The 25,439-nt window shown below is 43.6% G+C and overlaps 1 protein-coding gene across 5 annotated transcripts in view; it reads left to right on the top strand.

Moving 5' to 3' along the window:
- ETS1 (ETS proto-oncogene 1, transcription factor) overlaps window positions 1–25,439 on the top strand; it is a 145,497-nt gene that overhangs the window by 78,524 nt on the left and 41,534 nt on the right. The window contains exon 1 of one of the 5 annotated variants that reach the window (XM_034934035.3): window positions 3,391–3,877. The exons of the other annotated variants lie outside the window; for them this stretch is intronic. Coding sequence (XP_034789926.1) covers window positions 3,796–3,877 — 82 coding nt within the window. The 5' untranslated portion in view covers window positions 3,391–3,795. Of the gene's footprint in view, window positions 1–3,390; window positions 3,878–25,439 lie in introns of those variants that run through there. 5 annotated transcript variants of the gene reach the window in all.

Genomic DNA, 25,439 nt, shown 5'->3' with positions numbered 1-25,439 from the left:
ATGACTAAACTTATCACATAGAAACCACTTGCCTTAGAAGTAAGCTTTCAAAGCTTGTTTCTGTGTATGACAGAGACTGTTGCCTTTTCTCAGAGAAAAATGAGACCACAAATGCAGCTCAGACAGGTTGTTGTTAATTGAGGGCTTTTTTTTTTTTTTTTTTTTTTTCTAAATCTTACATTTATACCAGTAAATCAACATCTGTGAGTCATAAACTGGTTCTGGATCAGCCGTTAGTGGTCTGAATGTTTTTGTACCTACCTTCAGTAAAGCATATTTTAGCTCAAAACTCAGAGATTCTTTGTTTTGTTGAAGTTCAAGACTCAGGAGTAGACAACATGCTAGGACACTTCTGGAGAGGGAAAGTCTGTCTTCCATGATTGTTCAACATTAAGTGTATATTTATATTTCTTTTTAATTGAAGTTGGGGTGGAGTTGAGGGAGGAGTATAAATAAAAAAGAAAGTATGCTTTTTACATACTCCATGTGCTTGAGGAATTCCTGTATGAAGGTGACTATTTTCTTAATATTATTGTCTAGCTCCACTCTTCTGTTCCCCAACTCCTGCGGACTTTTCTTGGCCCTTATTGACTTCACGTTCCTAGTGTAAGGCGATTCAGCACTTGGTAGGATATAATTAGCCGAAGTCTAAGGAATGCTTAAAAATACAATTCTGTTTTTTCCCAAATGCAGGAGGAACAGACTGCTGCAGTACAAGCACAAGCACAGAAGTATTTATTTGATTGATTTTTTTTTTCCTGAGTGCCTTAAAAACCAGATATGGTATTGAAGTATCTTGCCCAAGTGGATGAAAGGCAACGCTTGGCTGCTGTTGTTTGGCTGGTGGGGACACTGAGGCATACATGTAACTGAGTGGACGTGAGTGCTGGGGATAGAGGTTCTGCTCTACTATGAAGGGAAAAGGGCACAGCTTCTGACACTTTTTAGTTCATCTTCACAAGCCAGAGCATATCAAACTCACTTAACCATTGAATTAGGAAGCCCATAGTGACCAAAAAGTTGATAGTTCATCATTCAACACATATTTATTGAGCTCTGTAATGTCTTAGGCACTAGGCTAGGCATCAATGTTTTAGCATATGATAACATAGAAATATCATTTAAAGTCCATATGAACATTTAGAAAAATCTACTTGTGTCCTAAAGAGAATGAATAAAAATTTCATTTATCAACATTGATTAGATTAATGAAACATGACCCTGGCAGACCTGATCAGATTATTATATCTTAAATATGTAAAAAATATTTTAACATGACCTTATTAGTGCTCTTCATCCAAATCCAGGGTTCGATGCATAACTTCTGATGGCATAAATATTCATAATTAATATCATCTGGAGGTAACTTTCCTGGCAGCCTGTGGTGGCGCCTGGCTATCTCTCCAAACTGCTGCTTTACGCAACCCTATTCCTTGATTTGGACATTCACACATTTTGTTTCTGTGCTTCAGGACTGGATTAGGAAACGGATGATTGACTATCTGAGTTGTCACTATGGAAGAATTAGAAAGAATAATTTTCCTCATTGCTAGAGTGGAAAGTGTTTACAGTTTAATCATGGTGGGCTTTTTTAGTATCTAATTTGGGTGGATGTTAGCAGCAGTGTTTAGGCTAGTCTGGGGAAGAAAGTTGAGGAGCAAACTGGGGAAGAGAGAAAGGAGTTGCTCTGAGGAATCTGCATTTGAAAATAGAGAAGTACTCACACTTGGATTAAAAAATGCCAACATTTTCTCAATACAACATCAACAAAACAAAATTCCCCAAAGCAACTCTAGATTTGTTCACTTCTTCTCCTGATGAATTCATAGTGAGTAAGGCAGAATTGATTCAAGAACCTTTTTTTTTTGTGGTTCATTTGGACGTGTAAATGTACAATTCATTCATCAGCTGTTTCCCTAGGCTTTTCCCAGGACCAGAAGTGTCTGTTCTTGTCATCTGGAGGCCAGCATTGTTTTCTCATACCTTGTGGAAACACAGCTGGATTGCAACAGTCTTTGTTCTTTCAAAAATGAGGACTATCACATACAAATATTTTCCTCTGGTCACTAAGGAGGGACTTAATCTGGAGTTTAGACCAGGAGCCAGAGATTTTTCTGTTCCTGGCTTCCTCCCCGATTTGCTGTGGGAAATCTGCAAATTACTAAGGCTTCAAGGGCACAAAACTGGGTTTAGATGAAGGTAAGCCTGTGTGTCAAAACTTACCAGAGGCAGAAGTTACAGTTACAGTCAAATGTTGGGAGTTCAAATGTGCTTAGAAATCAGGAAACATTAAAAATAGCTTTCTCTGAGATTGCTCAGGAAGATTCATGTTTAATCTTTCTATTAATCAAAGATGGAGCTCAGTGCCTGGTTCTAGCTATGTATTTAGATATATACATGTACTGGTTGATTTGTTAATTAGGACAAACTATCTCTATTTATTACAACCAATGTATTAGTGGCAAACCATGAATTATTCGGGTTCATTTTGTTTTATCTCAAGTGTTGGGAGTTCCCAAATGGAACAGAAACTGTGCATTGTGATTCTGTCATGGCTGCCAATGATGTACTCCAGAAATTCAAAACCACAGAGCCTCTGCATCACTTTTTTGGTGGCGGTCGTGGGAGGGTTGATAGTTTTATCTAAAAGAGGAGAGTCTGTGAAAGGAAAGACAAAGCTTTGGCCAATGGTGACATAATTAGAGGAACAGAATAATTAGAAATAAATCATAACTTCCCCTTCAACCCAACCACTGCCGGAGGTAAATTGGAAGCTTACGGAAGCTCATGGCTGGGTTCTAGTTTGGGGTCCCGTTCTGGACTCCCCTGCCAACGCAGGAGCATTACATGGGTGGGCTCTGAAAAACTGAAGCCTCCTTTAGAAACACACGCCCTGACTCAAGATCCGGCTGGAGTCCAATACTCCTAAAGCCCTTTGAGGACACGGGCTCACGAATCCCCTGCGCCTGCCTGCACGCTCGCCTTCATCCACATGCCTCACGTCCTGTGTGTCAGTCTTTGTGAATGAATGATGTACACGCACTTGGAAAACTATGCTGCTACTGGGAGGGGGCGAGAGCGGGTGACCAAGCCCTCAAGAATGCGTGGAGAATCAGACGGACTTTCCCGAAACGGTGGAGGCGGCCTGTGCACCCAGCCTGCACACCCGCTCCCGGCCCTTCCCGCCCCTGCCTGGGCTCCGAGGCCCGGGGCTCCACGCACTGCTCCCCCGCGGTCGCGGCCCGGCCCCGCGCTCGCCAGCCCTTCCTTTCGCTTTGGGCCGCGGGCGGAGATTGGCCGCAGTGCTCGGCCCCGCCCCCGGCTCCCCGCCCTGCCCCGACGCCCCGCCCCTCGCTCCCCCAAGCGGACATCGCCCGGCCCAGGGCGCGCGGACCCAGCGGCCGAGACGCGGCGCCGCGAGAAACGCCCTAAAGAGGAGGGGAGAGCGCGGGAGGGCGAGAGGGAGGGAGAGCGGCCGGGAGATCGAGAGCGAACGAGGCAGCCGCCGGCGGAGAGGAGGGAGCGGGCGAGGGCCGGGCAGGAGGAGCGGGCGCGGCGCGGGCGAGGCTGGGACCCGAGCGCGCTCACTTCGCCGCAAAGTGCCAACTTCCCCTGGAGTGCCGGGCGCGCACCGTCCGGGCGCGGGGGAAAGAAAGGCAGCGGGAATTTGAGATTTTTGGGAAGAAAGTCGGATTTCCCCCGTCCCCTTCCCCCTGTTACTAATCCTCATTAAAAAGAAAAACAACAGTAACTGCAAACTTGCTACCATCCCGTACGTCCCCCACTCCTGGCACCATGAAGGCGGCCGTCGATCTCAAGCCGACTCTCACCATCATCAAGACGGAAAAAGTCGATCTGGAGCTTTTCCCCTCCCCGGGTGAGTGGCGACGGCCGAGGCCCCCACCCAAGCTCTCGGCCAGAGGCCGGGGGTCCCCTGGACTTCTTCCCCCTTTCGCCATTCCCTTCTGGGCGGTGCATTTCTTCAGGAGCGGGGGATGCTGTTGGCAGCTGGATCTGGAGGACGAGGAGGAGGAGGAGGAGGAGGAGGAGGAGGAGGACTGTTGGTGGCCCTAGACCCTTGGTTTGGGGGGTGGTATTTATTTTCACAGCTGTGTTTTTGTGAGTGATGGGGAAAAGCTTATAGAATTTCCAGCGCCCCATTCCTGCTTTTTTTATTTTCCCAAATGAGCGAGAACCCTCTGGCCTTATTCCTTAATGTTAAGGGGAGATGGACGCTGCCTCAGAGGACATCATCGCCTGACTCCACGTCCCCCATAGAACTGAGGCTGGGTGGAGGGCCCCGGGCAGTCTAACGGGTTTGCCTTCAGGCAGATTTTCAAATAAGGTCTTGCCTCCCCAAGCGTCCCTGTCACATGCCTTGCCCCTCTTTTCTGGGTTGAGGGTAAGGAGATCGGAGGAGAATTGAAATTATCCTCTTAACTTTGAGAAACGTCCGACCCTATTCATGTAGGTTACTTACTTTACCCGTGTTTCTAATCTGCCATAAATTTTTCTTCTGGTACCAAAGGTCCGTTGGAAGGAAAGCATCCAACACCCAAATGTGACTTTGTGTCTTTGGTACATGGTGTTGTCCAACTCTTTCATTTATATGCATTTGAAGAAGAGAAGGATAGGAAGTAATTTTTTTTTTTTTTTGTCTTTGACACAAATATTGGTGCTAAGCAACTTAAGAGAGTCTGGCCTTACAGAATTTCTGAAACAAATGTAGTTTGAGAGGGAAAGATGCTTTCTTTTAGGATAAGGCACTGCCAGCTGTCCTTAGAGATGAGTGATTTTGGAGGTGAAAGTATATAGAAAGATCTAGGGAGAAGGCAGTGCACCCTGGAAAATAATTAATTTCAAGAACAGGCTCCTCTGTTGTATCTGATTATCAATAAGTTTAGTTGCTGCCCCCTGTGGTTAACACTTCTTTGCCTCTGCCATAATTTATTGCTTACTTTAACCCTTTCTTACGCTGCTTAAACTTTCAGCACAACCATACTGATGTTTTGTCATTCTGAGGTCCTTCAGAAATATTAATAAAGACATGTAGGTCATGTCCCCTCCCTCTGGGTCCCCTGACATTCAGCTCCAGGGCTGCTGTGCACAGAAGGCTGAGATTTTGTCTCCTCGCAAGGATGATGGTGGTGGGAGCAATGCTGAGAGCGCAGCTGGAACCATGGAGACATTTAAGGCACTTAGGCCTACAATTCAGAAATGCTGTTTCTATGATGGTTGTGTTTGGGGGTTCGAGGAAGCTAGAATGAGTTCTGTTTGTCAGTTGATTGAAACCATATATAGAAGTGAAAAGATAGTTCACAACAAAGATATAAACTCAACTAATAGGTCCTTTCCTTAAGAACGGCTTGTTTATATGTGTTGTTATGGGTGTTTATGGGGGAAGAGACAGATTTGGTCATCTGGGAAATATCGTGTCGATATGTCAGTCCACATACCTACAAGGGATCTTTCATCCTGGGAATGAAAAAGAGCCCTGGCAACACATGTTTCAGATCACAGTGAACAGCTGAGGCAATTTTTTTGGTAATTTAATATTAAATATTAGAGACAATGTATATGGTGCCGTCATTTCAGTTACTGATTAAAAATAAGCTCTGGGCAAGTAACTTTCTTTAGCTTTCTATTCTGTAAAATGGGAACAATAAGGCCTAAAGCTACAGTCAGCGTCCATTATAATAAGCATATTTGCAATGGCTTTCTTTTCAAAAAAGATTTCCAAGCCATTGGTCATCTTTTGTATGTGAACTTCGATACAACAAAATTTCAACTGGCCAAAGAAATTGGGCAGTCTTCTGCCATTCATTGTAAAGAGGTTTGATTTCTAGCACCATTATTTATTATCTTGGAAAAAATAAAGACAAAAACTTGAAAAAATATATAGACTATAATCAACTGTTTTTTTTCTGGACCTTTAGTTGCTTATATGCGAACATTATGCCCATACCTCAGAGAGGAAAATAGAGTCACAGGAAAGGTAAATAATTGACATAAAAATATGTAGTGAGCCAGTGGCTGAAATACAATCAATTCCTGTTTCTAACTTCGCAATGTATATTGCTTTGAGTAATGTTGCAAGATACCTTCCAAAAGCTCAGCAAAGAAACCTCAACTGAGACTTAACTTGCAGGTGCAAAGCAAGGATGGGAGAAACAGTGTTTCTGGCCAGGGCTGTCTGCTTTTGTTAGTGGAAGGACAAGACATTGGCTAAGTGTGGATTTGCCTTGCCCATCAGACCATATAGGACATGTGTTTAAAGTTTAACTTCTCACAGCGTAGCTTTTTATCCACAGCTGTGACTTAAATATTTGTCAGAATGATTTCTTTGGGTTGCTTAGTTTCTTATGTGTGGAGACAGCTAGTGTGGGATCTTATCTGGCTTAAATGATTAAACCAGAATTTTCTCCCCACCCCCTCCCAAATTCATGAGTGCCAAAGAGAGGCAGTAAGAAAGTGGGGTGTCCAAACAGGAGCCGCAAGACCTGGATTATTTGTTTTCCTGGCTAGGACCTGACCAAGAACCTTTATGCACTTTTATTCTATTTTGAGACTTCACAGGAGTTTGACAGCATTAAGTGCTAAATTAACATATACTCTGAAATAACACTAGAATTGACTTTTCCTTGCAAGTGTAAGAGTAAGGTGGGATATGCTATTTGATTGCAACAGTGTGATTGCAAGGATCTTAAATAGCTTAAAAACAAACATAGCCATTGGGTTCACTCCTGGTTCTCTCCTGGTGGAGCCTGCTGTGAAGGGGCCAGGTGCCAAAGCCAACACATTCCCAAGCCACTTAATTTTTCCTTTCCTTCAACACTCTGCTCTACCTTCTTGGTGAGGTGAGCTTAATGTCCAGATAAGAGCAGGAGCTCTAATCCTGGATACTTGCTGTTTTATAAGAATAAAAGGATCAGCCTCTCACCCCACCCGCCCTCAGCAGAGGGTGTACATCCATCGGGAACATGCGTTATACTTAGAGATAGGAAGAAGCTTTGTCCTTGCTCAGCTTGGTCAGTCTTTGTTTCTTCATCAGTGTAGACAAGAAAGAAGGGCAGAGCTGCCCAGTCTATTAGATCACTTGCTCACTGTGCTCCCAGATCCCCGCCGACCATACTCCATTAGAGACTAAAGAGCTCTATGGTTCAGAGCAGAGACTCTGGAGCCAGCCTGTCTGGATTTGAATCTCAGCTCGGCCACTTAGCAGCTGTGTGACTTTGGACAAATGACTTAATCTCTCTGTGCTCCAGCTTCTGCATCTATAAAATGAGTACAATCATTCTACTTCATAGGATGAATATCAGGATTAAATCTATGAATATGTGCAAAATCTTAAAACAGTGCCTGATCCATAATAAATACTATTTAGCAGTTAACTACAGAGCAAGTCAACAAAAAATGATCCTGATCAGTGTAGAATTTTCAGAGGCCCTTGAATGTTTGTTAGAAGATAAGGTGGCTGTGTTATGTACCTCCTGATAATCTATTATTTTAGAGGGAAAGAAGAGTAAAGTTAAGGAGGACCTTTTCACCTGCTTAGCTGAGATCCCATGCCCGTGAAACTTCATTCTGTTCTCCAGGGAGCAAGTAGTAAGAGGTAACTTTCAGAGAGTGTCTTGAAGTCCAGCTCTCACTGTTGGAGGCACAGGGAGGGGGTTGCCAGTTACTTTGGGTGATGGAGATTGTCATTGTTACCTCAGAGCAGGAAGGCTACCAAGTCCAGAGGCAAGGGGAACATTTGCAGGGTTGATGGAAAAGTCAAGTTTTCAATTATGCAGGGCTGAGAAATGCATCATGTCCAGTTATTATAAAGCATCTCCTATTTTATTTATTTATTTGGTTGGCAGAGCTTGCATTCCTGGCATTTTTGGTTGGTTTGTGTTGCTGTTTTTTTGTCTGTGTAACTTTTTTTTTCTCTTAAAGAGGCCAGACCACCCTGTAGGAGCATCGCCTCCCTCCAGGAGACAAACCAGCTCGTGGTCAACCTCCCAGAGCCCAGGTCACTCTGGGCTCCATCAAATCTCTGCAAAACTGAGAGCTGGTTAGTGTAGGTCAGGATTTTTCAGGAGAGTCTCCCTGTTTCAGAATACAGCGGATAACTCTGCAATGGTTACAGTGACAGTGTAATTACAGATGTCTCTCTGGTTTGTGTAATGAATAATCCATGGCTGTGGTGGAATTCCATGAGCTTGCATTGAAGGTGGTAGGTTCTTGTCATTCAAAAGTTGTTGGGATATTTCTGAAGCACACATCGAGCCTGCATTGTGTGCTGGGCACAGTCAGATAAAAGAGCACTTTTATGCTTCACACTTACTCTGAGGTGTGGTGGAAGTATTATTTTCTCCATTTTTCAGATGAGGAAAATGAGTTTCTGAGAGATGCATACTTGGCCTAAGGCCACACTCTAGAAATTTAGAAACTGATGAGATGTTGTAGGCATTTTATACTTAAAATTTTGAGCTATTCTCAAAAACTCTGGAAATTAGAACACAGGCAGGTGAGAAGGCAATGCTGATCGGTGCTTTGGGGGTTCAGGAGGTACAGTGGCTCCCTGCTATCTCTGCAAGAGCCCCCTGAGCTGAATCAGGTGGCCTCATTGTTAGCCCAGTGCTTCATACGGCTTGGGGAAAGGGTCCATCCTGTGGGTTGTCCCCAGGCCTGGCAGTCCAGATGTGTTGCTTTAGAAAGATGTTTAAAAGTTCCAGCAATGCTTACCTCAGAATGAAAGGCAGAGAACCAGGATTCTTGTTTTTGCAACGTCTTCCATATGGCCTTGGCTCTCTCACAGGTAGGAAGGTGATTATGTTCACCTCCAAGGTCAGTCCTTCGCTGAGCCTCCAGATTCTGCCCATTTCTTCCCCTTCATCACTGATGTTGCTGTGCATTGAATCTCTCATAATCAGGATGATGAGACATAGCTTGGCAAACTAGTTCATTTTCTTAAGGCAGTTAAAATTTAATTATCCTGCTTGCAGAGAGGCCATAGATAGTTGAGTTGCATTTGCTGCCTATGCCTCATATAAATTTTGTTTTTTCCCCTAAAATTTAGTTTTTTTTTTTAAAAAGTCCATTCCATGTGTCAGGGCACATGGTCTGGAGTTGTCCTGGCACAAGGAAGGTGTCCTGGCACAAGACAGCCCCAGGTGTCTACCTGCAGACCTGCCAGCTGTCCCAGCCCATGGCTCACACACAGGCACACTCCCCTGCCACTTGTCTAAGGTTAAGGCATTGGTTTCTTTATTACTGCATTATGGGGAGCATTTTCCCGAAGAGTTAGTATGCTTGGGCCCACACTGTCACCGCAGAGAGGAATTTGTATATGAACAACATCATCTCCGTGTTTTTATTTAGCTGCTCCTTAATGAAAACCTTGGCTGCATTTTCCTGCTCACAAGGAACCTCTGATAGCATTTGCCTCTATGTTTGCAGTGTTCTAGGTCTACCCTTCGCTCACAGCTGTTAAGCTGTTCTTAACTCAGGGTTAGGAATGTCAAGGCTATTCCCAAATCTATCATTTTTACTTGTCATGTGTCTGTAGCTACTTTCTGCTTTTTTTTTTTCTGTCGGGTTGATGATATCTTTTTCAAAACTTCAGTGGATGTTTTCCAAATTGCATAAACAGGCTATTTCTACTTGGCTGCTTTTCTGAAGCCTTCGCCTATCTGCACCCCCTTTTCCTTCTGATTGTATAATGTATAATCTCCATGCAGATACAGAAAGACATAGGTCTGCAGGGTGGATTGTGGTAGGTCTGGTTTCATTGGCAGAGAGCCATGCTTAACAGACACGCTCAAAATATTGCTATTCAAGCCGTAAATATTTTATTGATCACTTGGCCAACGCTGTCATATTTCCCAGGTGCTTTCCAGTGTCTACTGCTTGGGTGCAAGCCTGTCACTTGACCCTTCAAATGTGGCTTATTACTGCCCCTTCCACTTTTCTCAATTGTTCTTTCTTGTAGCATTTAGTACTGTCTCTAAGAGTTGTGGAATATTGACCCAGATAGTGCTTTTAGACCCAAAGTAATATTAGAAATTTTAAGGCTGTTGGACTTCAGATCATAATGGTGTAGAGATAGAAAATCGTATAATTTACCACCCAAACTGGGATACCTTTGAGAGTGTAAAGGGGCACTATTAATAATTGCATCAGAATGACGGACATTAACTGGGGCTCTCCCCACAGATGAGGGTCACCCGAGTTAGACACTAAATTTGGTCAATCGTACTTTCTAGAATATCTTCTCTCAATTGCCAATTTCAGGGTTTAGACCATCTAAGTAAGCTAATAAGGCACGATTAAGAGTTTGAAGCCCTTTAAGTTTAGTATGGTTTTTCCCCAAACAGGGATTATATTTTAAATTTGTTTCTCAGTGTCTGAGAAACCCAAATCAACCTCAGACAAGTTCACTTCAAGCATTTGAAACCTCTTGGTAGCTTTGGGTAGCTGTGACAAGCCATTTATTTTTGCTTTGCAAGGTTCTGTGGAGAAACTGTAAACTCTGCATGTAGTGTGCACGCGCGCGTGTGTGTGTGTGTGACAGAGAGATAAAATGAACTTTGAAGTAGAGGGATGTGTCTTCATTACACAAGTGAAGACAATTGCAATTTTTGTTTTGTTTTGTTTAAATGTTTATCGAAGATAAGAAATTTTACTTTGGGCTAAAAAGGGGCAAAAAAAAATGTTGTGTTTTCTTTTTGTACCATTAAAGTGGGCAAAAACAAAAGCAAAAATAAAAAAACAAGCCCTCAATTCTTTAGAAGGGGAGGAAAGGAATGGTGGATTCAATTGCAAAATTCTTTTTGAATTAAAAAAAGACCAGAATAAGAATGAGGACAGGAAAAGAGTAAGAAAGTATGTAAGAATGAATGAAAGGAAATTGTAAAACTAAAGATGAACGAATTTAAGTGATATTACATAGATTTTTGGAAAAGCCTCCGTCTGGGCCAAGCATTACACCTGGTTAGGAATTCCAGGCTCAGGTGGCCCCATGGGCAGTTTTGGGTCTGTTGTTTCTACTCCTTGCCTGTGGTCATTTCTGAATACTTTAAATCCCTCATGGGTAGATGGGTGGTCAGGACAACTCAGATGAAGTCTTCCCTGGGTTCCAGGTGCTTCCATGGCAAAAAATGCAGGAGGACTAGTGTTTACATTTATGAAAATATGTGTGGATCAATGATTGTTGGTATTTTCTGTGTCTGTGAAGCTCTCTCTTGCAACAGTGTTAAGTTAGTTTCATAGGTCAGCTTCATGGGAAACAGGGGCACTTCTGAAGCATTTGAAGGAGGTGTAAGAACAGGGAAAGGATTATTTTCCATATAGAGAGCAGCGTGGGAAGAATGCTGCAAGTTTGGAATGAAAGAGATGCTTAGATAAACATGAAGGAAAAAAACTTACTTGTAGAAATGGATGAAGGAAGGAAGTAGGAGGCCAGGACCCAAAGAGCGTTTTGAACCTCAGGATGAATTTTGCCTTTGAAAGTAGGAATATTTAAGGGTAGAGCAGAGTTACTGAGTAAGCTCATGAGATAGGTAACTTTTTTTTTTTTTTTGGTTACTTTCCCTCCCACTCATACTGTTGTTAAAACCTCTGTATCAGTTTATCAGAATAAGCGTTAAACCTCAGAGAAGATGACAAAATCGATCAGGTACATATTTTCAAGGTACAAATGGAAAATAACCTCGGTCAGGCACAGGAATCTTCTAAGCCTGGTGAGTGTTTGTAGATACGGGTTTTTTGAAGTATCTAGGGTCTCCCACTATGTGCCAGGTGTTATTCCTGTTCTCAATTAATTACTTTTTTTGTGTGCAATTAGAGTTGTGTGATGCGTTTAGAGTTGTGTGATGCATTAGTATCATTCATGTTCAGAATAAAAATGTGTTGTTGAGTCTGATTTTCTTTTTATTTTTTGTAGAAATGAGGTCTCGCTATGTTGCCCAGGCTGGTCTTAAACTCTTGGCTTCAAACAATCTTTCCACCTTGGCCTCCTAAAATGTTGGGATTACGGGCATGAGCCACTGCCCCTGCCCAAGTCTGATTTTGAAATACCCTTTAAGAAATTTATCACAGGAGATTTTCAGCGAAAGAGTTTCCATGTAACGGACTTTTCTACTTCTAGTACCTACACATTTCTCCTATTTGATATCTTTTGCCAAAAATTTAAGTTAATTCCATACCTTATGCATCAGTTGTCTCACATCAAGACACGAAATAAATGCACAGAATGCAATGAAGAATCACAGATGATAAGGAAGACCTTACCATATTTGTTCCTTACCAGTAGGAATAAATATTGTGTATGAAATAAACAGCATCCACTCTGTGGGGAGAATGTGGGCTGGAGAGTCGGGAGTGTTGGTCTCCAGCCACAGCTCTGCATCAGTATCTGTCTGTGTGACCTTAGGCAAGTCATTGCATTTTTATGCACCTCATTTTCTTCATCAGTCAAATAAATTCATTGGAATGATGACCTGTCAGATTTCTCCTAACAGTGACATCTTATGACTTTAGGTAACGTTTAAAACAGCCAAGGCTTGGAGAGAGTGTAGACTGCCATTCAAGAGGTAGGCAACATGGGGATTTGCATCCTAATCCCCAAATTCTGTTAATAACAACTTAATCATTGAGGAATTTTGGGTGCTTTGGTAAAGGGCTGCTTCCACAGAGAAACAGAGATGTTAGAAATTGTTGCCAGCCTAGCTCACCATTGGGGAAATGGAGGCATGTTGTGTTGGGTAGCACTGAACCAAGAGTCATGCCTTCCTCATGGTCTTCCTTTCAGCTTCCCTTTTCCGTGAGCCGTTGCTGCAGTTGCAGCGGAAGGCAGCTCCAGTGCAGCTTCTCACCTGGAGGAGGGAGATGTAAGTCAAGGGTTCAGTAGGTGAAGCAGCTAGTCCAGCTGCTTCCACAGGCCGAGTCTGTGGGCTGAGTGATGAGCTTATTTCATCCAATCTGTCTCTTCTTGATAGGCTGCTCTGGTCAGAAACAGTCCCTCCTGCCTTGAGAATGCAATCTGCTGTTAGCCACGGCAGTGCCTCTTCCTGACAGGCCCAGTGAGTCAGGGCCCTGGCCTGCTGTTTGCACAGAGGGAAGGGCCAGGCCTGCGTGCTTTGGGTGCCCACAGAATGGTGTCTAGGTGGCCACCGGCTGACCCTTTACTGGACACAGGCTGCTTGGCAGAGTTGGAGGCGGACAAGAAACCACCTGCCTCGGCTTCCCCAGCCACCCCGGAAGCTACAAATGTACTGGGCTGTGGCGGCGGTGGAAGAGCAGTGCCCGCACATGGGGGTTATCTGAAGTCTCATCTGATTGATGTTATTTCTACATTTTGAGAGAGGTCTGTCGCAGTTACCCTTCTCTTTCCAAAGCAGGGACCTAAGTTCAGCATGCCAGTTTTTGGGGGAAAAACAAAGAAAACGATCATCGATGACAGTGTAGAGTTTATCTACTGGTGCTTGTGTAAGCACTTCTCATCTCCACCCATCTTTTCTTTTTTCCTCGTGTTCTGTTTATTTTCTAATAGTTATTGGGCGCGAACTTTGTGCCAGTATCCTCATTATTTCGCCCCAATAGTGAAGCATTATTATTGCCATTTCATAGATGAAGAAACTGAGATTAAACGACTTGCCCAAGGTTGCAAAGCTGCTGAGTGGAGGAGTTTAGATTCAAACCCAGCTGTAGCTAACTTGAAAATTCCATGTCTGTTGTTTTCAGAATTCTCAGAAATATTTGGGTGTTTGTGGAATTTGGGGGAAATACTGAGGTCCGTTTGTGCATATTGTTTGCTAGTTCATCTTAATACTTGGCTATATCTGGTAGCATTTTACAGTTTGCCATGTGACTTCACCACATTTGAGCTCATGGTAATCCTTAGAGTTACCAATATTTTACAAATAAGGAAAGTGCAGTGCACCGATGCCAAGTTACCCTCCCAAGGTTCCAGGGCAAATAAGGGGAGAGTTAGAACATGAAGCTCCAGTCAGTTTCTCCAAATCCCCTGACATTTGAGTTCAGCCACATGCATTTTAAACATTTCTTTGGTTCGATGAGTATCTAGTACATTCGCTTAAATATAATAATGATGTTATTAATAAACGTTAGCTTGAGATCAAAGTGTCAACAAGGCATTCTTTTCTCTTTTGGTGGAGGTACATTTCACCCACATATTTTATGCATCTATAACAAGTCCAACATAGCTGGCTGATTATTGAGCTTTGAGCAGGTAGCACTGGTCACTATGCACAGATTAGTATGATTACTGAGCTTTGAGCAGCTTGAACAGATCACTATGACATAGGCTCTGGAAAGGTTGTGCAGATATGCCTGATGCCAAGGCACTGGCAAAATTGTTGGTAGGCTGGCAAGTTAGTTCCTTCTCAAGGAAAAAAAAGTGTGAATGAACCTATAGGTTACTAGACAGACATGCAGTTTCCCTTTGGAGAAGGTTGACTTTGGACTTTGAGAAATACATTTTTTTTCTTTTAATCTAAAGAGATTTGAAAATAATAGATGTCCAATTTTTGTTTACCTATTCTGAACTATAAGGCACATTGCTTTGTTCTTCTGTGCCTCAGTTTACCCCTTTTAGTAAAGGAGGTCTATTTTAATCAGTGAGAGCTTCAGGTAGCTGGAGGAATGCTTCAGGAAACACAAAACACAATGAAAAAATCGTTGAATCTTAAGCTGCATGTTGTGGAAAAGAACTGTACCAAGGAGGCATACAGAGATTAATGTCATCTTAGATGAACAATTTTTTCACCCTGCTAGTTTCCATTTGGGACATAGGGTGTTTGCTGTGGCACCATGCATAGACACTCAGAGCTTAGCAGAGTTATATCAGATTATCTGTCTAAAACAACGTGTTGTTCCTTACCAAAAAACGTAAGCCCCTCTGGCCGGACCTTATTTTGGTCATTATGGGAGGCAGAGCATTCCAAGGTCGAATGATGGGTTTTCCATCTGGGAAGTATTCTTTTGGTTGCTGGTGTTTCCTTGGGAGTGGGTGTAAACCTTAAGTAGCCAGTAGTGACCTTGAGTACCTCTGGATTACTAGGGAAGAAGAGGTAGGGATAGGAAGTTGGGCGGTACACCTGATTATAGCAAGCATGAAGATAATAGTTTTAAGTTTGCTGTTTTGAATCTGGGCACTAACTTCAATGCTTGCCAGGAAAATTTTATCTTGTAAAGCAAATCCTAGTGAGGTCACGAAGTGTGTCTCCTCCTCAAATTGGGGTTCAGCACTATGGCTTGGTGCCCTCCATGTACCAATAGTTTTGGGTCAGGCCTAAGGGGTCCTTGGTCTTAGCTTTGCCTGGTTTGAATATTTTCTCTGCTGTTAACTGGGCAGGGTGGCATAGGTGGTCATCTTATTACCTTCTGTTGCCTGATGTGAGAATCAGGATACCCAAGTCTGGCTTTACCTTAAGCCACCAGATATGGACACATGTCTGCATTATCTTTGTATTCTTCTCCAAGAAGGATGCTCCTGGTGAGTGAGCTGCCTTTCTTTGAGAGAGAGTGGGAAAGTTAATGAGTTCACATTTAGAAAGTACTCTGGAGTCTTTGGTGATTCAAGGAGTGTTATTAAATTAGTGGGAGATATGATATGGAGTGGGGATGCTAAATACATATGAGCTCCCCAAGGGTGAGTCATGTGTATGTGTACAGGAAATGCATCCTTATTTCATATAAGATCAAGAGTTCAATCTTACACCTCCCTTGCCTCCTAATGGAAACCAAACATTCTTCAAAACTGCTGGATGCTTGCTTTTCTTTACATAGCTGCAGTTCAGTTGGAGGAGTGAGAGAAGTGAAGCTAATATTTACAGAGTACCTACTATGTGTCAGATACTTTGCAGTGTGCTTTACAGAAATACATAATCACATTCTTTAAACAACCCTTTGAGGTTGATGCCTTAATTCCCATTTTGTAGATAAGAAATTGAATCCAAAATTAAGTTCAGATAATTTGCCCAAAGCCATAGAGTTTTCAAGTCATAAATTTGATCTTAGACCTTTCTAGTTGCCAAGGCCTACCTACTTAGAATCCATTTGGAGAGAAAACTTTCTAACATTCTTCTAAGAGGTCTTGATTCTTGGCACATTCTTCTGTGTGATGTGTTCTCTGTCAGGCTTGTCATTATAGGGGCAGGAAGAACGCACTCATTTCACTTATGCATATCTACCATTGGGATGTGTTAGTGGGAAAGTAAAAAAAAAAAAAAAAAAAATTTCACCTGATTTCCATGGTGCATTTTCAAATCCAAAGTAGAACATGAAAGGTGGCTAGCCAAATTTACTAAACTTGTGTACAGAATTGGTGCTTTGGCCCCCACTTTCCAGATTGGACAATTGAGGAATGAAGTGAGAGCTCCACCCCAGCTTGAGAGTTCTCCAGGGAGGGGATGTTCAGAGGCACAAGCCTAGGGCTTGAAGCTACTTGATGCAAGAGGGACGTTTGTAGAAAAGTAAACACACACACAGAATGAATCAGCATCTCCACGGTGGACATGATGTTAACCTCTGATTCAATTGGAGATTTTTAAAAATAAAGAATCTATTTCTGGATTTCTGAAGGTCTCTCTTGCAGGGAGCTTTGTGGCTTTTCCATGCCTTCCACCCATCCTCTTCTGTAATGGATGATCTGATGAAAGAACTTTGAAATTTCAGGCTGACTGCAAAGTCTCCAAAGGATCTGGGGTGCTGGGTGAACCGAACAGCGATTTAGTTTTTTTAATGAGATTGGGCCCTGGGTGACTTGCCGCTGGTTTCTCCTGGCTTTGATCAAAATGTCTGCCTAGTGGCATGGTACAGGCAGAGAGTGATGAGCAAAGATGATGCAAGTCTTCAGTTGCCCCCGACTGCCTTGGTTTGTAAGAAAATATTTTCAGTGTTTTTATGGGCAAACAAGTTCTAAGGAAGTAATACTTGAATTTCCAAAAGCTGGTGCAGAATACACACTAGGCTCTGCCTACACGAGCTAGTCACAAATCTCTTTACGAATCTTCTCTAAATTCCTGTTCTAGAGGAGCCTAAATGAAATTCGCCTTATTTAGTAATTGGTTCTTGGTTCTTATATTTGTCAGGTGGATTTATTTATGCCACAGGCTTTTTACCATGATCTTATGATACAGAGTTTAGATAAACCCTATTTCTCTTTGGGTACCTAAGCCCTCTAAGACAAAGGAGAGGGATTTACATTTAGGGTGCTTGATAGTAAGTAATTGAGTCCCTGAATCACACAGCGTCCCTTTCATTATGTTGGTTATAATGATATTCCTCACTGGAGGCAGCACCATGTCTTGAAAGAGCAGAGTTTTGAGGTAAGACAACTCTGGGTTTGAATTCAGGCTTGATCTTTACTAATTTTTCCTTAGACAAATTATTTAACTTCTGTAAACCTTTCTTTTCTGATCCTTACAAAGGAGATAATAATAAAGAGCTTTCAGGGCTGTTAGGATGAGAGATAATTCCTGTGAAAACTTTTATACTTTTTCATTGCCACAGGAGCTCAATAAACCATTATCTTGTAGGTCACTAAATTCTGTACAAAAGTTCATTGTTGCTGTCGCTGTTATTACTTCAGCGGTTGTTAAAACTGTGGTTACTGTTAACCTGGTTACAGAAAATTTTCCACTTGACACCTCCATAACCAAGTGGGCCAGAGCCGTCCCTGTGGCCAGTTCAATTATTTTCAAATGCCTCTCACGCATTCTTACCGAACGTGAGTTAGGGCTTGAGTTATGATTCCAACTCTAAAGCATTATTTTTAGACATTGCCCTTGCCACTTCAACAAGGCAGTTTTTTGGAATTGATGTTATCAGGATTTAAAATTATTTTAATTGCTGAAGTACTGTCCTCTTTGCCCTGGAGTCTTTTCTTTTCTGGGAGGTGACCCAGCCATTCAAGGTTTAGGAGAAAAACTCTGTACTTGATAATACAGCCAGGCAGGATTAGAACTCCCGTTCTCCCAGGCGTCATTTCCTGAGCTAGGCTGCTGCCGGGAAGGTCCAGGTCAGTGAAGACCTGGCAGCCCCCTGAAGATAATAAGATTCAAGACAGAAAAAGCCCACCGACCTTTCCTTCTTTGCCACAGCTGTCCCTCCTGTCCCCAGTAAATGGCCATCGCAGTTCTAGCAGGCTTCCCCTAAGGAAGATGTCTGCAGGAACCATGCACCTCTGGGGTTTGCTGGTTGCTGATTGCAATGGTTGATTTATAGCCAGAATCTGGCACCTAGAAAAGGGGATCCTGCGTCTTTAAACAGCTGTGCGCCACTGTGTGTAAATGTGCTTGCTAATCCAGTGACTAATTCAGTATATTATAAAGCAGCACTGAGCCGGCTGCCAAGGCAGGGCTGAATCCCAACTGGAGTGGTGTGTAAGGCTCAGAGAATTATGTCTTGAATTCTGCCACACCACCCGTCGCTGAAATCTCATCTGGTGTGTTCCCTGAACCAGCGCTGGCCTTCTGGTTCCTGTCTGCCCACTCCGCTCCCTCTCCTTCCCTCTCCGTCCCTCCATCCCTGCCTTTATTTACTCATGGAGGGTGGAGCCCGGCTCGATCTGAGTCAGGGCCAGGGAACCAATCAGAGGTGCTCTGGGGCATTCCAGGGGCAAAATTCATGATCCCTTTTGGAAAAGAATTTCCCCAAAAGATCCCTGGCATCACAGTGTTGTGACTGCACCTTCCTCAGTTCCTGCGCAGTGAGCCTTCACCGCCCCCACACCCCACCGCCCTGTCAGCTTTTCCTCTGTCTCCCCCACCAGGGACTGGAGGGGGAAAGAGCCCTGTCTGATGGAGACTTCTTCCCCTTGAGAATCTTATGCATGTAAGTATAAAGATGCACATATCACTTTAAAAGAGCACTCGGCAGCCTTTCCTGGGAGCGTCTTTAGGGTAGGGAACTTGAGGGATTTTGTTTGTCTCCTAGAACCTGTGGCCCTTCCTCTTTAGTCCTCACATAAGTGGTCCCAGAAATTGCAGATACCAGGTGTCTGCCTCTGGAAATGGCCCGTGCCCAGCCTCTCCCACGGTCGGTCTCCCAGTGAGCATCGCGGGGCTTCCGTCTCACAAGGATTTCCAGGTGGCGGAGGTGGCCGTGGGAGATCTCATCCTCTCGTCTTCCCTTTCAGTAATGCCACCAACTGCCAGGGGCGCCATCCTGGACACCTTGCCCGCCTTCTGTCCCTCACGCCCTACACCCGGGACATCTTACGTGCACGCCTTCCTACCCCCTCCCCTAGTGCTTCTGGACCCGGCCAGTTCACTCACTCTGCATTGCAAAACCTTCCGCTTCAGCCGTGATCCCAGCACTCATCGTCTGTTGTGAGCATATAGCTATTGCTTCTGTACTTAGGCGGTGTTTGCTTCTCCCACTAGAGGGAAACTCTGCCTGAGGGATCTATCACCAAGGTATTCATTGTTGGGCTCATAGCAGTGGGCCAGTAGCTCTTTCTCTAACATTTACTTTTTTTTTAATTGAGATATAATTGATATAACATAAAATTTACCATCTTAAAGTGTACATGTCAGTGCATTCCAGTACATTCACAGAGTTGTGCAATCATCATCAACGTCTAATTCCAGAATGTTTTCATTATTCCCAAAAGAAGCCCCATGCTCATGAGCAGTCAGTAGCTCTTTCTGAAAAAAAGAATGCTGTCCAGCTGGGATGTGAGGAGAAGGGCTCGTATTCCTGATCTGGAGCTTGGAGCACACACCTGGGGGAGCGCTGCATCTCCCCAATCTCAAGGGACTTTTTCAGTCCCTCCTTCCTCACCACTCAAGCCCAAGGTTTATTCTGAGGGCTCATTGGTTAGGCTCCACTGTGTAGTGAGCTAGTGTCGTCTGGACAGAGATAATGAGCGCTTTCACCAGCTGCATGCAGACAGTTCAGTCCGGGGAGCTTGGGGCTGTGGTGGCTGCAATTTCCTAATGGCTTCCTGATGAGGCAGAGCCATTTATTAGCAGCGGATGAGGGCTGCACATCCCAGTCTCTCCCTTTCTCACCTACCCAGGCAGATGGAGAGTGGCTTAAGCTCCCTCCGCCTTTTGCATTGATCACTTTTTGTCTGCTCGCCACCCATTGGTTGGTCTCGCCCATTGATCTGGAGATTGGGTCTGCCTGACGACTTACCACCCTCTTGGGCTTGCTACTGGGAGAGGTGTCTGAGGCTGTCTGCCCTGGGTCCGTGTGGGCGAGACTCTGGGGCAGCAGCAGGAACAATAGAATGCTGAAGATTGGGTATTTGGGGCCATTAAAGAGAAGCCCATTGGGAAGGAGAAGAAAAAAATCTGTGGGGTCTAGAAGAGATCACAATGAGGTGGATCTTTCCTGGAACCCTTAGGTCTCTGCATTCCGACTGCATTTGCCTGCACAACTAGAGCTGCTTGTATTGCTTCAGGCCATGGCCTTTCTGGGGATCAACAGATAGCTTCATTAATTAGATAGATCAGATTCAACTTACTGGCCAGTGCCCCTGATATTAAGTTCTGGCTTTGTCAGTGGGGTTTGTTGTATTCCCTCAACCCTATCACCATGGCTCACTGACCCTATTTGGAATACCAGCAGGACTAGAAGGGTAGTGGTGTAAAACCTTTAAATGATATGAGGCACTCTGCCTTTCAGTGCTTTTTAGATAAAGGTTCATAGATCACTGAAGTTAACTGCAGTCTTCACTCTTTCTGGATTGACAGGAATAGCACCCTCAAATTTCAGAGCCATCAGACACCATGGTGTCATGCTATTGGAGTTGACTGTTGAAAGTTGCTTAATATCCCTGGTATGCAACAAGGACCTTTGCTAGGAGGAAGCTTTTCCACCTTAGAGTCTGACCATTAGTATTCCAGACTTATAACCTGAAATAGGAGTGGATAGCATCATGAATCTGTAAAATCCCATCATATTTATTAGATCTTTGGATGGCTCATTCCTCTGTGATTCTTAATAACTTGGGGAGGAGTAGTGTTTATCCAGAATGATGAATCAGGACTTGATGGTAGTGAAGATATAGGAGAAAGCCTCTCCCTCCCAGTCCACTGTTGTAAGTAAACAGCAATGGTGTAGAGGAAAAAAAAATCCTGAGAGGGAGCCAAGAGTTCTAGAATTAGTAACCAGTGACTTAAGGCAAGTTGATGTCACCTTGAGCTTCATTTTACCCACCAGTAAAAGAAAAGGTTTGAACTAGATGACATCGAAAGCGTCTTCTAATTCTGTATTCCAGGAATAGTGTAAGACCCCTGACCAGTGGCAGAGCTTGGCTCCTCCTTCTCTCCACTTTTCATTCATTTTATAACTATGTCTGGTTGCAAGGAAAGAGAACATCCCTCCAAGGAGTTGTTAAAGTTTTATAGCAAATTCTGTAAATTCCTCTTTTCTGCTTTTTGGTCCTGGATAAGGCTTTATGCATCCTATAGCTATAGTGAGGGCGGGATAGAGGGACAGAGGCAGGGAAATGTGTGAACACACCAGGAGAGGACTCGGGCTGATAGTTATTGCTCCAGGCCATAAAAAAGGCCAAAGCCAAAGATATATAGAGGCCAAAATTATAGATTAGGTAGGTCTACACAAACCTTGGGGTAGGCTCGCATGATAGGTTTAGCAGTGAGCCTAATGGTTTAGGGAGCATAAGCATGCTCCCTTCGAAGCTTATCTCTCTAGGCCCCTCCTTTTCAGTGCAGGAAACTTGAGCTGGGTCCCCACAATTATTGCCTAAATCCCCGAAGTCTCAGGATTTCTGACTCCTCATTAGGGACATATATTTAGATTTACTGCACTGTACGGGGCCTGAATTCCATTAGATGTGCCATGTTGGGGCGGCACCATCGGTTTTTGGTGTGTTTAGCTGGCGTGCTGGTATTTTTTGGAGCCTGTGATAGGCAGAGGGATGGCCATCTCATGTGCTTACCAACATGCTCAGGGTGGGGATTTCTGCATCTTCTCTGATGTCAGCCTTGCTTTAGGATAAGAATGTGTGTCTCTCTGCCTTCTCCTGACTCCTACCATGTGGTTCCCATGTGGCTCTTGTGAATTACACTGGGATGATTCAGCAGGGCCCTTAGAGAAGGGAATAATTAGTCTGTTGGGAGCAGGGGATAGGGGAGGAGTCAAGGAAGCAGTGTTTGAATGAAGTACTGTACCAGGTCAGGTGACCTATAGATCACCCACTTAGATCTTCACAGTTTGGTCTATTTTAGGTGGTCAAATGCTTCATCTGAATTTCAGTCTCCACCATTTGCTTAGCATGAAAGATGTACTAGTATGTTTGCTTGTTATGGGCTTGTGCACATTATCTGTTGTCCTGGTAGTTCAAGTTTATGAGCGCACCCTCCAGATGGTCTGGACCCTGAGCATCTTGACACACTTATGAAGTTGATGAAGAGCATGTGGGGCTGGGGAAGGAACGTGATGCATCCCTTTTAACCATTTCTTGGCTCCTAGGGTTCCTTGGCCCTAGCAGTATCCAGCATGTGCCTGCTCTGTGCTTAAAATTTTAAGTTATAAAACATTTAACTGTTTGCTACTAGTTCCCTCCCAATGGGTTGACATTATCTGGGATGTTGTCTGTAAAATATTTTAAGCTATTTAAAGGAAAAAGAGAAAAAAATCTTATTTAGATTTTTATATCTCCTTACATGTTGGTTTTCCAGGAACAAGGTGGGAAGTTAGTGACAGGAACTTGAGGCATGAGTGGAAATCTGAAGTTACTGCTCAGGGGATCTCTTTGTTGAGCCCTGAATTTCTTGCCTCTGGGAGATTCCAGCTTTGCACGTGGGATTCTTAAGGCTATAAGGTTGGACTGGATCCAGAGGGTGCAGTTGCTTACTGTTGGTTGCGCATTAATGCTAAGGGCTGTCGGTGGAAACTCACAATGAAGGCATGCAGGAGGAGATGCCTGCAGGGGCTCACGGCCTGTGCCTCCCTCCCTGTGCCTTCCTCCCCAGCCCAGGCTCTCCTCATGTTCAGTTTGGTGTCTGTCACAGGCTAATCTACTGGTGGCTCTTTTTAGTAAGCCTGTAGGAGGATTAAGGATACAAGTAACACAGTTTGGGAAGGATTAAAATTGAGTATCTCTCCAAAGCCATATTAGAGCAAAAGATGAAATTCCAGAAAATAGAGATACCATCAAAAAGGGGCTGAAATAAAGGGAAGAAGAGATTGTCCCTGAGATGTAATGCGTACATATCTGTGAATTTCAGCTCTTGGCCTCTTTATTTGTCTCCAAAGAAATGAGGAGGGAACTTTCCCAGGGAAAAGCTCCTTTGTAATGCTCCTAAACATGTATAATTAACAGACCTAATAAGACTGTTGTTTCAGAAACCATAGCGTTGACCTCCATCGATTGGTTATTTTTTCCTTGGCATTCCCACCTTCCTGCAACCTCTGTACAGAGAGGCCTTAATTGCTTTGGGCTGGGCAGAGCAGCAGTTACTTTTCTCATCTCTCCCTTCTCAGCAGTGGCTGTATTTTAGCAGAAGGCAAGCAAGCTTAAGAGAACCTTTAGGCTAAGAAGCAACTATACGAAGAAAAAAGAAGCCCATTTCTAAGCAGGCAGCCTTGTTGGTGACCTCATCTTCCTCCCAACTTGGGTCCAGTTGGAGCTGTGCATACAGGGCAGACTTCCAGTTCCTCCTGTCTGGGACTAACAGTGGCAGATATAAATAGACCAAGACTTTGTCTGTAGCCATTGTTCTCTAACTGCCCATTGTTTCTAGAAGCAAAGCAATGCTGTGGCTGCAGCTCTCTTTCTCTCTCTCTCTCTCCACCCCACCCCCTTTCTCTGTCTTTCTTTATTTCACTGTACAGGGGTCTGAATTCCAGCTCAGCCATTTGTACTATCAGCCACCTTTCACTTGCCAGATGCTTAGAAACTTGGGGGGAGAACTGGCTCCACAACTGGGAGACCAACTGAATATTGTAACCTCATATTTTGATTCCAGTAATGCTTTTGTCTGAGTCTTTCCATGATATATTTGTGGTCAAGACAAAGATATGTGGATCTAATGATAGTAAAGTCAGGAGGATTTGTAACTGGTTGAGCAACTATACCCAACGGGTCTTGATTAATGTGTCAGTGTCAGAGTAATGCATGGTCTCTGACGTTATGTTATGGGGATCAGTACTTGCTGGTTGCCTTTTCAACATTTTTATTAGAGGCTTAGAATAGAGAAAGATGCAGAAAGCACACTTAGTGCATTGCAGATGGTGCAAAGCTGAGAATGACAGCTAATAGGACGAGCACAGATTCAAGGTATAAAAAAGTTCTTAGAAACATGGATCGAAACAAAGTGAAGTTAATATGGATAAATGTGAAGCCCTGTTGTGAAGTTAATAAAATTCAGTCAGTAGGTACAGAACTGGTTCAGTATCACTTTCTATGGAGAGGTCCTGGCAATGTCCTTTGAGTGGCTTTTGTAGTTAGGCTGTTAGATCAGTGTTGTCTTAGTCTGCACCAGTCAAAGCTTATGGAGTAAGATGATGATCTCATTGTTCCCATTTAACTTCTGAGAAGCACGATGTTCACCTATGAATGCTTGTGATGCTCTTCAGGAACGTAGGCTTAGAGGAATGCTTCTAGGTGGAGCGAGGGGAGTGGCCAAAAACCATGCCAACATGAATGGTTGAAGGAACCACGGAGTTTGGAAACCTGGACGGAAGTGATGATAGGAGGAAGAAAGCAGGGGAAAAGCTGCCAGATAAGGACAAATTCGCTTTGTGCTTGCTGATCTCTCAACAAGCAAAGCAAGGGCCTATTGATAGAACTCATAAGGAGGCAGATTTAAACTCGTTGTGTATAATCATTTTTAAATAATCATTTTGGCTTATAAGTGAAATTGTGTAGCTCAAAAAGGATGGGGCAACCAAATGTCTTAAGTGAGAAGACTTCTGGGGAAGTATGGTGGTCGTTCTTCAGGTCCTGCCCTGCCCCTCATGACCACTCATCATCAAGTACTCCTCTGTGGATCTGGAAGCTGGAGCAGGGTGTGCACGCATACTGTGTTGCTTCAGTGCCTGTGGCTGCCAATATTGAGAATCCTTGTCTGCTGTACTGGGAAAATGGACTTGCGTATTCTTATTTTTCATTGTGGTTTCCCTGGGTTGAAAACAGACAGTTGCACTGTGTGAATGTGTATGAGTATACTTTTTCCTTCTCAGTCCAGATTTATTTATTAAAAGAAAAACACATCTGCATAAAAAAGCCTTAGAACGCAGGAAGAATGTCCACTTTGTTTTTCTTTCTGTAGCACCGAGACATGTGGGGTTTCAGCTTCCTCCAAGAAGTTTTTGAAGACTGGCTTTCATCTCAAACAAGACTTTTTCCCATTGGAAAAATGGTCCTTTTTTGGTTTAAAAATGTATTTATATAATGTATAAATAAATAAGAAAGTTGAGAGAGAATTTCCTTTCAAAATTGATGAAAAATT

Source organism: Pan paniscus, chromosome 9 (genome assembly GCF_029289425.2).
Source record: "Pan paniscus chromosome 9, NHGRI_mPanPan1-v2.0_pri, whole genome shotgun sequence".
Classification (NCBI taxonomy): Eukaryota; Metazoa; Chordata; class Mammalia; order Primates; family Hominidae; genus Pan; species Pan paniscus.
The sequence above is the reverse complement of the archived record's forward strand: the minus strand, read 5'-3'. Positions and strand labels throughout refer to the sequence as shown.